Here is a 13,423-nt window from a genome sequence, read left to right as displayed (position 1 = left end):
CTTGGAGCACGACTCCAGGTAGAGGCTGCCCGAGCGGAAGGCCAGCCGGAAGACCACCTCCCCGTGCTGGTTCCTGATGATGAAGCCATCCGCCCGCAGGTCTCAGCTCCGTGTCTTGAGCCGCTCCGCCTTCCGCAGGGACACCGTGTAGTAGCACCAGGCCACCACTGCGGCAATGAACAGGATGAGGCCCAGCAAGATGGCCCCAAGCATGGGCCTCAGCTCCTTGGAGGGCTTCTGCTTCACCAGCATGATGTTTTTGGGCAAATGCGTTTCTTTGGTATTGCCCTTTTGAGTGTTGCCATGTTTTCCTGCACGGTGGGTAATCAGACTGTCCATGACTTCTTGGCAGCCTGCTGAATTTTTTTTTCTTACTGGTGGACAGAAAATCTAAGATGCTGCATGAAGGTAGTCACAGTCTTCTTTCCAAAGCCTGGCCACTTACACCTGCAATGATATTTCATGAAACAGAGGGTTATAAACACCAAAAAAACAATTGAATCTTGCTAATGGTCATAGCTCCTCGCCTCCCGTTTGCAGCCCGGCCGCCTCCCTGGCCCTCTGGCTCTGGCTTGCTTTGCTCTGTGCGGTGACAACATGTTCACTGGCAGCTGGGCTGAGCTTTTTTGGAGCAGGGCTATGCCAGGATTCCCGTGACCCTCTCTTGGCTGCAGCCTCACTGCATCCTGCAGGGCAAGGGCAAAGGGCTGAAAGTCAGGCCAGAGCCTGGAGGAGAATGGGGCAAGGGAAAGGGGCTGGTACCTGAGCATGCAAGCTGGACATCAGAAGCTGATCTGTTTTTACATTAATTATATGCTCTGCCGGATTTCCCCACCTGTCCACAACTTCTCTGCATCAAAAGCAGGCAGAGAAATGCTGAGCTGAAGTGTCCAGCCTCTGCCTGCCATTATCCACCACCACCCCCACCGGACCACCCCCCCCGGGATGGAGCCGGCCAGTGATGTTTTATCTCCCTGCACTTTGCTCCTTCCCTGAGCTGCATGGGGACGTGGGGATGTGGGGATACACACACTTTGTGGCCAGCACTGCGCTGCGCCAGGGCAGCTGGGCAGAGCCCTTCAGCTGCCTGCCCTGCTGCCCATCCTGAAGATGTCACCCTGCGACAGCCCTTCTTGCCCTGGCAGGGGAAAAATAGGATGTTTGCCTGCACTCGCGTCTCCATTTTTTATCCTAATTCAATTCTTATAACTCCTGGGCTTATGCCAGGCAAGATGCTACAGTGCAGTGCGGGTAGAAGATATTTAAGCACAGAATTTGGGGATGGGGCTGTTAAACTGAAGTTCTTGCAAGATCAGGACTACATTAAAACCTTGTTTTGCTGAGAAATGCACAAGAAGACAACACATGTCCCAGCTGCATCAAGCATCACCAAGCCAACTGGTGCAGTGCAGCTCGCAATATCTGAAGGAGCATCCACTGCCAACAAAAATGACAGGCAGGGGAAACTGAGGCAGGTGGCTCGAGGCAATGCAGTCTGTGCAACTGGGCTCCTGGCTTCTCTGGCCCCACCCTGGGGTCTGTGTGATCTGACAAGATGAAAATTTGCAGGAGCAGCCTGTATGGAGAGGAGGAAAAAGAGCTAGCTTGCTCGTCCGAGCCATGCCCGGCAATACATGCCGAGTGTATTTACCTGCACTGCCATGACATCAGTATCTAAGTATACAGAGATGATAAGCTGCCCAGGGAGCCATTAAAAATACCAGAGGTCACCGCATTTGGGATCAATCACAGCAGCCTCCCAATCACCGGAATGAGCTGCTTGGTTAGTTTTTGTAATGTGCTCTCAGGGTGAGCGAGGCTTTGCTGTGAGAAAGAGCCAGAGTGGATAAAAGCCTTCCCGGGTGAGCCCTGTCTGGGGTAGGGGGTGAGAGAAGGAAGGTCACTGCTGCCCCGAAGAGATGGTGATCCGGGACAGGGAGGGTTTTGGGGAGCAGGTTGGGTTACACACGTGCTCGGGGCACTCTGCCAGCCCCAAAGTGCTCAGACCTGGCAGGCTCCCCAGTGCTGGCCCAGCTCCTGACACGGCTTTGCGGCTCCAGCTCGGGTGGAGTCCAGCGGAACCCTGGTGTTTTTGCAAAACAACCTCTTCTCTTTGAAGATGTTTTTATGTGCTGGGTCAGCCCTCGGTTGCCGCCCCCGGAGCATTCCTCCTCTTCTTCCTTCCTCCTTTCGCCCTCCCAGCCAGCCTGGAGACAGGACTCTCCTTTAAGATGAGCCCCACCATTTTCCAGGGTGAAAAAACAAGGAAGGGAAAGGGAGAGGGAAACAAGTTTTTCAGGACTTCTTTTTTTTTTTTTAACTATTAAACAACAACATATTAAAAAAAAAACCCACAGGGTTTCCCAGCTTTCAATGCAGTGGTTTATCTCCCAGACAATAGCTTTAAATCCCTTGGTTTCCCCAGGGGCAGAAGATCAGTGGCAGAAAGACAGTATACAAGGGAGTCAGGGCTCCCGGGCCAAGCTGTCCTGTCCCCAGGGCCTTTTGGGTTTTCTTCCCTCCTATGATGTGGTAGGATGCTGTGTTCATACCCCAGCCCTGCCCCTCACAGAGGAGAGGTACCGCCTGGGAGATATGGGTGATTGGTGGGAAGAGCAGGTGCTGGCATATCTGGAGGCAGAGCAGGATGAAATTGGGATTCCTGGGATAGATCCCACCAGGGTAAGGGAGTCTCTGAAGCTGCAAATTCCTGTCCTTCAAGCCTTATGTCTCATGAAAGCATTAAACTTCCGCTGGCCAAGCCAGCAGCCTGAGTGCTGCCCGGGGACGATGAGAAGGACTGCTGCCAAGGGGCGCACATTGGTCACCCAAAGCCCGGATCCAGCCTTTTCCTCGCTCTGTCCATGGGGTTATGGCATCACAGCGTCCCTTCCCCATGAATATTTAACCAGTCCTTGCAAAACCTCTCAGCTGCAGTGAATACTTAATTAACCCAGGCAAAATGCAACAGCTTCCAAGCAAGGATGGGCTGAATGCTCCCAGAGCGCCCCAAAAGCCAGATGCCCCAGGGATGCAGGCATAGTTGTATTGTATTTGGGCTGGTTTATCAGATGCTGATCTGGTACGGGTCCGGCCCCATCAGTCCCCCAGGCCTTCCTCCAAAAGGAGCTGGAATCCTCACCCCGAGGATCTAAGAGGCCCTTAGGATGCACAGATTAAACATTGACATACCCAGCACCATGACATGCAGAAAATGAGCTGGGACTTTAGACCCTCTTAGAGTTAAACAGGAGCTAAGCAAGGGTTTCAAATGATGAAATGCATGTCAGCCAGCTCGAAGGGCAGCTACGCACCTAAACCCTCAGAGTACACCTACCCTCAGAGCCTCCTCCAGACCAAATCTATCCCCAGCAACCCCCCTGATCTCTTTGCACATGTGGCACAAGTTTGTGCCCTCGGTCCAGGTCCCAGTTATGTGACACCTGAATCCTCAGACTTTTGCCTTTCCAACACGTTTACCTGCCTGCTGGTGCAGGGAGAGCATCACTCATCAAACAACCCATCAGGAAATAATTCCACCTTTAAATAAAGGGATAGTTTTCTATATTAAGTTTTCTTTTATAAAAGGTTATCAAGCACTTAGCACTATCAGGCTCTCGTAGGGAGAGTGTATGACATAGCATATGTCTCTATAGCAGAAAGTGCCATAGGTAGCTATAAGTCATGGTCATAAACAAACTATTGCCTTGTCAAACTCGGCAAGAACTGATTAATCATTTACTGAGCCCTTTTAAACTGTTTCAGATGGGACCTTTTTAACAGAAAACACACCCAAAGAAGAAAGCAGTTCCCATCAGCTCTCATTTCCCATAGCAGCCTGGCACACGCAGGCGTCTTATGGGGGATTTATTGCTAAAAGGGGCCCAGGGGAGGTTTGCTCACCATTTTCTCTGTGTGTATAGATGACGTGAGAAAAGGGGTATCTGCTATCACTGCAGCCAAGGAGGGGGAGTGAGGGACAGCCAAGGTTATCGCATGAGCTGCCACAGATTAGCTACAAAGCCAACAAGGCTTAACGCAAGGGGGAAGTGGCTGGGGGATGGATGCAGAGGGTGAGATGACATTGCCAAGGACAATCTGCAGTCCATGTGGTGCAGGCAGGGTCTCTGATGCCCCTGGATGTGGCCAGAGTGCCTCCCATGGAGTGGTGCATGATCTTGCTCCTCCTGAGAGCTGGAAAAAACCCAAAGCTCACTTGTGCCCCGAAGCAGAGAGGATATTAGCTGCAGCACTGTGCACACCCCTCACCCCAGCTCTGGGCTTTGAGCAATTCCTGATAGCTCCAGCGAGGGCAACAGTGATGACTGGCCTCACCGTCTCGACCCTTGGTCTGTGCGGATCTCACCTGGGCCCTTGGGCTGAAACAGCAGTTTGGTTCATATTAACCCCATATCAGCAGCAGAGTTTGTCCTGCCAGGAGGCTTGTGGCTGTATCCTGCAGGGATGCACCAGCGTCATGGAGAGACCTGCACCAGCTCACTCCCACCAGACTGCTCTGAGCAGGCTTATTTCTGGCAGCCATGCTGATTTGGGGGTCTCTGCACTGCTCCCCATGGTTCCTGATGCCTGGAGTGTTTTTAGCTCATCTCGGCGTGAGGGTGGCTACACAGACTCTGCTGGCTTGTGCCTGTACAAAGTGCTGCTGCAAAGCTGGTAACCCCATGCAAGCCTGACAGTGCTATAAGCCCCCTGGAGCCATGCAAACCTAGCTCATGTCTAGAGCAGAAATATTACCTGGGCTTTTTCCATATCCAAAGAATCCCAATCCCTCAATACTGGGAATAAAGCAGAGTTTACTGCACAGGTCTTTCAGTCTTAATTGCTATAGGAGCAGGCAGTGGAAAGTCCCACAATCGTCCTCTTATATGAACAAATTCCTCCTTCCCAAGCTGGCAGAAAAAAACCTGCAAAATCAACTTTTTCCCCATTTCAGGGCTCTTTCTGACTGCTGAGCCTGCACACAGTGTCCATGTGCTGCTCCAAGCTGCAAGTAGTGGCCACAGCATCCCACAGCATGCTGAGCCGCTCTGCCCACATCCTTGGGAAGGAGCTCCATCTGCTGAGCCAGTGGCCCAGGCTGAAACCCAGGGAGTGCTTCCAGGCTTGTCCCAGGGCTGTGGGGTGACCGGTCATTGGGCATCCCCTGGGCAGCACCGAGCCTGTCAGACCCTGTTGCATCAGGATCAGTGCTTGTGAGGAGCTTCGGGGAGTTTTTGAGGTGCCTTCCCCTGAGGAAGAAGCAAACCAAGCAGAGGGCGATAAGGAAAGCGCAGGCAAGGGGGAAAAAAGGTCATTGTGTGCCGCTGCTGCAATCGCGTGAGCAGGCTGGGGGATAGTGGAAACATAGGAAAAGGGGGGGGAAAAGGGTGCTCTCATCTCAGGCTGCTGTGAATGAAGTCAGTGAGCTGGGCTCGTGCCAGGTGAAGGAATAAGCCGGGAAGGGACCTGGGTCTGATCTGGGCTTCCTCCCACTTAGACCCAGGCTCAGTTGGAGGCTCTGCTTGGAGAGTGAGCCCTTGGGAGCTGCCTGCAACAGCAGCGAGATAAAGAGGCTTAATGCTTGAAGGCTTTCGCCTAGGAGGAGAACCCCTCTCAGTTGCTATTTTCTTGTGAGAATGAGCCAGAGACCTACCATGACCACCAAATGCTCCAGGTAGGTCCCTGAGGCATGCTTCAGGCTCTGCATGGGTTAAGCCAACTGCCTGCCAGGATGAGGGGTCCTGGGCAACTTACCTCATACCTGCCCCTGTGGGACTTCTTGCAGAACTGGTGCAACCACAGTGGGAGACGAGGCTCTTGGGCAGGCTGAGGGCATCTGCTCTGGGCTCCTCACAGTCTCAGCCTGCTGCTCACATGGGAGCAGGGCTGCAAGGACCACATGTAACCCAAGCATCCCTGGAGATGCTGCTTTATTCCAAACCAGCTCCACTTCCCGGCCACAGGAGAGTTCTGGTATGTAAAAATCTCTTTTTCCTTCTGCATCCCTTCTTGGAGATACAAGATCTTTACTGTGGTTATTTTCCTATATGTTTGATGCCAAGTGCTTCTCTGTGATCAAAGGTTTCACTGCAGAGACAACCCCACAATGGCCAGACCCCTCAGTTTGCCTCGGCACTTATCCAGCTTTGACCAGGGCAATGAAAGCCCATCTTCAAAGTAGATGTGGATGGAGGAACAAATTGTGATTAGTGCCAGCCAGCAGCCAGAGTGATGTGATAGGAGTTTTACCACTGAAACTCAGCCTGATCATAAGCAAGAGAGACTTCCCTGGGTTTTTCAGAAATGACCCAGCATGGCTGAAACTGATCCTTTCACAAGCACTTTGAACCAGGCACCCAGAAGGAAAAACCTGCAGAAGGCCAGACAGCTGAAAAGAAAGCTAATGAGCATTTGCACCTCTGCCCAAAGGAAGTTACCCATGGAGAGGGGAAGATTTCATCCCTAAAATTCTGAACCACTGGAGAGCCCCCCAGAGTCCCAGCCCTCCTCACCCCAGGCACCCGGTGCGAGTTTTGCTGTCCCTGTCCTGGGATGACACTGAGGGTACAAGATTGAGCTCAGATTTTAAGCTCAGTAAAGTCTTGCTGGCTCCAAGGCTGGGGTGAAAGCCTAATGGATGGTTGTGCTCTTCCTGAGCATCCCTTGGGTTTTAGGCTAGTGAAAAATTCGGCTCTGCTTGCTCTCCCAGATGCTGTGTGCTGGAAAGCAGTGCTGGTCCCACACCAGACAGGGCTGCATTTGGGTGCCTGCTGAGTGATCCCTGTGTTTGAAGATGTGGTGGGTAACACCATGTCCCTATCAGGAGATGAAGTTTCGCTTGCTCATCACTTCATTCTGATTAAATTCACCGTGAGCTGCAAAATGAAGAGGAAAAAGCAATGCACTCATCAAACTGATGAGGGAGCCAAGAACAAGGCTGCTCCACAGGATTCAGATCAGCAAGGACTAACCAAATGTGGAAATTACGTGACTGAGACCCAGCAATTATGGGACTATCCTGCTCTGTGTGGGAGAGACCACAGCTGGAAAGTAGCTTGCTCTCTCCTAGGGGCAGCCCGGGAATAGCTGTGGAAACGATTTGAAGAAAGCATCCCTACGCATGAGGCTACGCCATGCCATAAGCAAGCCAATGCATCATGGAAGAATGGGCTCTAAGGCTACAGAGCAATTTTATATACAAATACTTTCTTGCATGTATAAGAAATAAGGCCAAGGTGGTGTCCTGAAACCCTAAAAATCTCAGTGGCTGATGTTCAACTGATTCATTCTTGTCTGTGCTGACAGATCGCTTTTAGACTGACCACTTTTCTCCAAGGATTAAAAATGGCATCAGTTTCTGGGTTAGGGTGTCCTCAATCCAGTGCTGGGGGGGGTTCAGTGGCAGCCTGAACATCCTGTATCTCATTAAGGGATTGTCAAAGCCAGAAGAAAAGGATTTGCCTTTGGATACAGTGTTAAGCTGCATCTCCGGATGGAGCAGGTCTCCAGGTGGAACAGATCTCTGGTCCAGTGCCCCAGGGCAGGACAGTGAGCAGCAAGGAGAGATGCGGGGTTCTGTGCTGTGGCATTCCTTGTCACTCTTGATGCCAGCCGGAGGTGATGGCACCAGACCCAGGGGACAGCTGAGCCGAGATGCTTCAGGACATCACATTGGAAGAGGAGCACCAGCACATGCCCTCTAGAAGAAAAGTTGGAGACTTTTCCTTCCTTTCCTTCCTTTCCTTCAGGCAAGGAATTGAACATGGCTTAACAGCAGGTGGGAGACATTATCTGAAGCAAGAAGTTACCCTTCAAAAAGCTGGAATCACACCCTGGAGAAGAAAACACCTGGATTTCCTGAAGGCTTTGCACAGTTTAAAGGGTCCCAACAGGAACAGGGGAGACTCAGAATAAGAGAGAAGGTTAGAATATTAACCTGGCAAGGTTAAATATCTGCAGGAAGAGGGAAGTGGTGGGAATAAGGACAGGATCATTCTCCCCACGGAGCTCACAGGGGCTTGCCTAGGGCAAAATCTGAGCTGCCCATCATGCAGAGGCAGGAAAGCTGCTAAACACACTGGGACTGGGAAATCCTGAGATGGAAATGGCAGGAAAAGAGTAGGGGACACACTTATTATTTTCTTAGTTTTCCCTCAGCATCCTCTGTGGGTCCTTGCTGGATTCAGACCTGGGGTAAAACCTGTGGCCTGACCCTGCATGGTCCTTCCCACACTAAAACTGCAGTAAAGATCCCTGACAGCCCCCTGCCTGACAGGAGGGGGACACCTTCCTGGCACATAACAGGGAAAGGCTTTCTGGGTGTTAAAAAGCAACTGTGATCCAGTGGGTTGGGAGAAATCTGGGACTCAGGAGCTCAGAGACAGAATTCATGGCTTTGGGCAGATCACAGCCTCTCCGTGCCTCAGTTTCCCTTGTGTGAAATAGATGGAAGGGCCAGGAGGAAAAACATGGGAGATGTACCAGCTCTCAGAGTCAGAGCAATAGCAGGATCCATGGTAGAAGACCACGGCAACCTTTTCACCGGGATATTTGCTATGATGCTCTCCATCTGATGGCAAGACACCTCCAGCCCGAGCTGTTTCCTTTCCTCCTCCTCCTGTGGGAGACACAAGCTCGCTTGGTGAACGCAGTGGAGAGCGTTTGCATTTTCAACCCTGGTCATGAGGAGGAGAGTTTAACATCTGTTCTTTTTTAAATTAAAAATTCCTGGTATTTAGTGCAACTTGACACATTCCCATGGGGAAAAGAAACTAGTAATCCCAAAGAAACCAGTTCTGTGGTATTTTCCTTGAGCGCAGTGCTATAGCCAGGCAGGAGCAACCTCACCAGGGCAAGAGCTTACCTCACCCTTCCCTTTCATTTGGCTGTAGGATATCCCTCACCATATCCGCATCTGCTGGTGAAGAAGGCAGTCTGGTTTGAAGCCAGATCCCCCCTCTGAGAGGGGGAAAGCTGGGAGCCATCAGCCTGGGGCTGGGCACAGAGGGAACTGCACCTTCGCAAGGCTCTGACCCAAGCCCGTGCCCTTGCATGGATGCTGACACTGCGCTGTTTTAATTTGACAGCTTGGCCACTAAACGAGGCAGCTCCCAGCTCTCGAGGTGACTCCTGGTCTCATGGGCAGAGCTGGGAGATGTGACATTGGTGCCATCCAGGACTCGACCCCAAAAGTAAATGTGAAGCCATCATTTTTATGTGTTTTTATGCGAAAGGGCTAATGATATATCCAGATGAGAATGACGCCAGTGAGCAGGTGGGACAGAGAAGTGCAGAGAGGATGTGGCTAAATGGGAGCATCTTGCTAGCAAAATTATATCTCTCACTTCCTCTGCTGCTGTTTCACCTGACAGCCTTTGCTGCTGTCCCTTGCAGAGGGATGTGTGGTTTTCCCACTGTGCAGAGCCCAAACTCACACATGAAAAGCCAAACTCAACCCGAGTGAGCCTCAGGCGAGCATCAAGGGAAGATCTGCAGCAGGACCCTGTTCCCTGGCCAGGAGCTCAGCTCCCTGCCACATCACCCTCCAGCTCCGGGACACCCGCAGCCGGTTTGCGAGGTTTTATCTCTGCTGTGACCTATAATGGTACTTAAACTCATCTCAGCGGGGATATTTCTCCCTAAAGAGAAAATGACCCTGTGACGGAATGGCCAAGCACAGGATTTCAGCAGACGCATCCCACGCCCCTCCAGGCACTCCTGCCAAACTTCGCCTTTTCTCGCCAGGCCAGCCCTGCATCCTCCTCCACTCCCTGCATCCTCCTCCACTCCCAGCCCTGGCGAAGGCAGCCCGCCAGCCTGCTTAGCATTCGGCTCTCATTGCTGGGAGGAACCGTGGCTGCTAAGGAGCAGAGCTCGGTGGCTGCGAGCATCTCAGTTCAGTGTCCCCCCCAGCCCTGGCTCGCCATATGATTTCTCCTAAGGGATAACCGCTGAGCGGGACCACATCTCCAAGCTGATCCTTTGCTGATAAGCTGGCTGCCAGGTCTCCAGCGCTAAGACAAAAGAATTTTTCTATTCCCAGCAGGTTTTTTTGCTGTGAATGACAGAAGAAGAGGGAAAAGCAAGCTGCCAGGCACTCCTCGCAGGCAAGAGGCTTCGGGGGCTCCTTCCCCCCCACTGTGCTGGCAGACCATGGAGCTTTTCAGGCTGAGCCTGGGCTGTATTTGCCTCCTTCCTTGGCTTGAGGGTAAGTTTATTCTCCTTCGGGGTAGCTGGAAAGTGGGAAGTGAACTGCCCCCCAGGTTTTAACCTGCTTTCCTGCTGTTGAAGTGTTGCTTGGGCTGCAAAGCTCTGAACCCACCAGCTGTAAAAGAAGTGCCTGTGGGTGCATTTCAAGGCAGAATTTAAAATGGGATTAAACACAGGGGTACAGGAGAGTGAGGGACAGGCTGGCAAGGTTCTGGGATGGCTTGGCCAGGGACATCATGGCATCATGCCATCCACTTTTATAAAGTGCTTTTAAACTGCTAAGAGGAGCGGATGAATAAACCTGCTCTGGGGGTGAGGCAGGCACTAAGTGACCTCCCAAGCACTGTGTTTGCTCCCTGTCCCAGTTGCTCATTCCCGACAGAGGTGAGTAGGCTCAGAGCATGCTCTGAGAGGGTGGTGGGAAGGGGAGCGGGACATTGTTGCATTAGTCCTGCTCCTGTGGTGGTCAGCTGGGAGCGGGACGTGCTGGGGAGCTGCAGAGTCTGCACCACTCATCACCACGGAACAAACTTGGTAGTGGCTCATGTTAACATTCAGCTGCTTGCTGAGGTCACTCGAATCCTGTATCCTGCCTGCACACAGTAGGATTTTGAATCCAAGCAGCCTTGTTTTTGAAATGCATGGGTAGGTGAGAAAAGCAGAAGTCCTGCCAAGCATCATCCTGCAGAGCTGGAGCGGTGCTACCCAGGAACAGCTACCTGGGAGCGGTGCTACCCGCAGTCTCACCCATCCCATCATGGGCAGTGGGCAGCATCTCTTTTCTTTAAAAAAGGGCAAAGCCCCTGAGCTAATAAGTAATTCACCTTTTATTATGCCTGAGATGCCAGGTTGAAAGAGACTCATTGAAATAAATCCCTGAAGTGCTTCAAAGCTCATTCAGTCTCTGAAGCTGCAAGGAGGACAGCCCTGCAGTTTTGCAGGCTACTTGCTCAGAGCTTTTCAAGCTCCCTAGACCAGAGGACTACAACTATTTGGGCTGCACAACTGTGATGTTTATTCCTTAAAGACAAACCTCAGACTGGCAGCTCTGACCGTAATGCCTAGAATAGAATAAACTATTCTTTCAGCTGGAAGGGACCTATAATGATCATCTAGTCCAACTGCCTGACCATTTCAGGGCTGACCAAAAGTTAAAGCATGTTGTTAAGGGCATTGTCCAAATGCCTCTTAAACATTGACAGGCTTGAGGCATCGACCACCTCCCTAGGAAGCCTGTTGCAGTGTTTGAACACCCTCTTGGTAAAGAAATGCTTCTTAATGCCCAGCCTAAACCTCCTCTGGTGCAGCTTTGAACCTTTCCTATGTGTCCTGCCCCTGGATCCCAGGGAGAAGAGTTCAGCACCTCCCTCTCCACTCCCCTCCTCAGGAAGCTGTAGAGAGCAATGAGGTCGCCCCTCAGCCTCCTTTTCTCCAAACTAGACAAGCCCAAAGTCCTTAGCTGCTCCTCATAGGACTTTCCTTCCGGCCCTTTTACTTTCCATTCCCTGCTCCACAACCTCTAAGTGCGTGTTCCCTGGGCTGCTTTGAGCAGCTAGCCCTCAGTTTGCTCTGCAGCCAGGTCAAAGGAGAGGTTTGTGCTCCTACAGATTTGACTTTTCCTCCATCTATTGCTGTTTTTTGCACCCCAAATCTTGCCAATTAAAGTAAATCCAGTCAGTTGAACCTCTCTTTTTTTAAAGCCCCAGGCTGGTGGTATGTCACTGTACTAGTGAGGGATGAGGATACATGTGTATCTTTTAGAAGTTACAGGAGATCTGGTTAGGACCTGGAGGTGACACCATGATGGGATGCCAGGAGAGCAGAACAGCCTTTGGGGTCTTGCTCTTTCTCTTTCTCTCACTCTAATACAGATCTTGTCCAGTGTTAGAAGAAAGTGGTTCTTTACTACTGCCACATGACAGGAGCCCCATGGCTATGTTTTATTAGTAAATTAAGAAGGATCACAGAACATTCTGACAGGATATTTCTTTTCCTTTCCAGTGAAATGCTTTTGGTGCAATTGCATGATCAGCTGCTGCGTTTCAGCCATACCACTAATAAAACCACAACTGTTTTGCAAGAAAGGAATTTACCTTCCCAATACCTGGCAATGCCCAAAGCAAGCTCAAAGAGAAGAGAGCAAACATGTTTTTGCTTGGGGCTGATCTTCCCCCGCAGCAGCCTCTCCCCATCCCACCCTGCCTGGGGCTGCTGAGTTTTAAGGCTGCCGGCAGGACAGAGGTGCTTGCTCTCGACAGACCTTAGAGGGTTCAGTTTCCTGCTGGAAACTGGAAATCCTGGAATTGCCTAAACTGGTTCTGACAGTGGTTTCTTTGGAAAGTCCCTGCAAGCAGGGAGGGAGCTGAAGTGTTTTCTTAAGAAGTCAAGCCTAACAGTAACCCAGTGAGGTATGATGGGTGGTGGGAAGTCAGGCACCAGCAGGATCTGTGCACATATAAGCAGAAAGAAAACTGCTGAAATAATACCACATTTAACACCGACTCTCGATCCTCATGCACTGAGTGTGAGGCTGGTGGTGGCTCTGCTTGGCATCCTGGCCTGATCCCATATCCCGGGGGCTGCTCTCCTCCCCGCCGAGCCCATGTGCAGTGCTGGCTGCTGCCTGACCCCTCGCGCCTCGCTCTCCTAAGGCAGCCCTAAGCACCTTGCATTGAAGAGGCAGAAAGGCCAAGCTTATCTGATACTTCTCTCCCATATACTTTTCCAGACCCCAAGTATTTTCTGCTTGGAGGATTTCGTGATGCTGATGTGTTCAACTCTTCAGTAGCTATCAGATCTCCTGCCTCGGCTTGTGCAGGCTCACCATGGCAGCAAGGATGCACGGCTGCTGGGTGCAGAGCCACCCCCTGCATTCTGTGAGCCTTCCCTTGGCACCCCTTGTCCCATCTGTGGTCGGTCCTTAACCAGTCAGTCCCTGCCCATCCCCTCTGGACCTCTCTGGATTTTATAGATCTCCATCATATCCCCCCAGGGACTGGTTTTCCCCACATCCATCAGCTTCGTGTTGACTTCACCAGCCTCCCTTGCTTCCCATCATTTATCCATGTGTTTTTCCATGCCAAAACCTTCCTTCTTTTCCTGTGTCTGCTCTGCTCTCTTTGCTGAGATACTTGGTCAAAAGTGAACCTTGCAGTAACATGGAAAGCTATGAAGCCTTGTTGGTCAACCAAAAGCAAGGTATTTTGAAAGCAGG

General features: G+C 51.5%; 1 protein-coding gene across 2 annotated transcripts in view; it reads left to right on the top strand.

Annotated features, from left to right (window-relative positions):
• Positions 1-9,882: 9,882 nt before the first annotated feature.
• The window catches only part of LOC103923257, a 17,488-nt gene continuing 13,947 nt past the window's right edge, over positions 9,883-13,423 (top strand). For both annotated transcript variants that reach the window (XM_009331549.1, XM_009331548.1), the window contains exon 1: positions 9,883-10,207. In XM_009331549.1, coding sequence (XP_009329824.1) covers positions 10,153-10,207 — 55 coding nt within the window. In that variant the 5' untranslated portion in view covers positions 9,883-10,152. The remainder of the gene's footprint in view (positions 10,208-13,423) is intronic.

Source organism: Pygoscelis adeliae, unplaced genomic scaffold, assembly GCF_000699105.1.
Source record: "Pygoscelis adeliae isolate BGI_AS28 unplaced genomic scaffold, ASM69910v1 Scaffold68, whole genome shotgun sequence".
Lineage (NCBI taxonomy): Eukaryota > Metazoa > Chordata > Aves > Sphenisciformes > Spheniscidae > Pygoscelis > Pygoscelis adeliae.
This window is presented reverse-complemented; position numbering and strand designations above follow the sequence as displayed.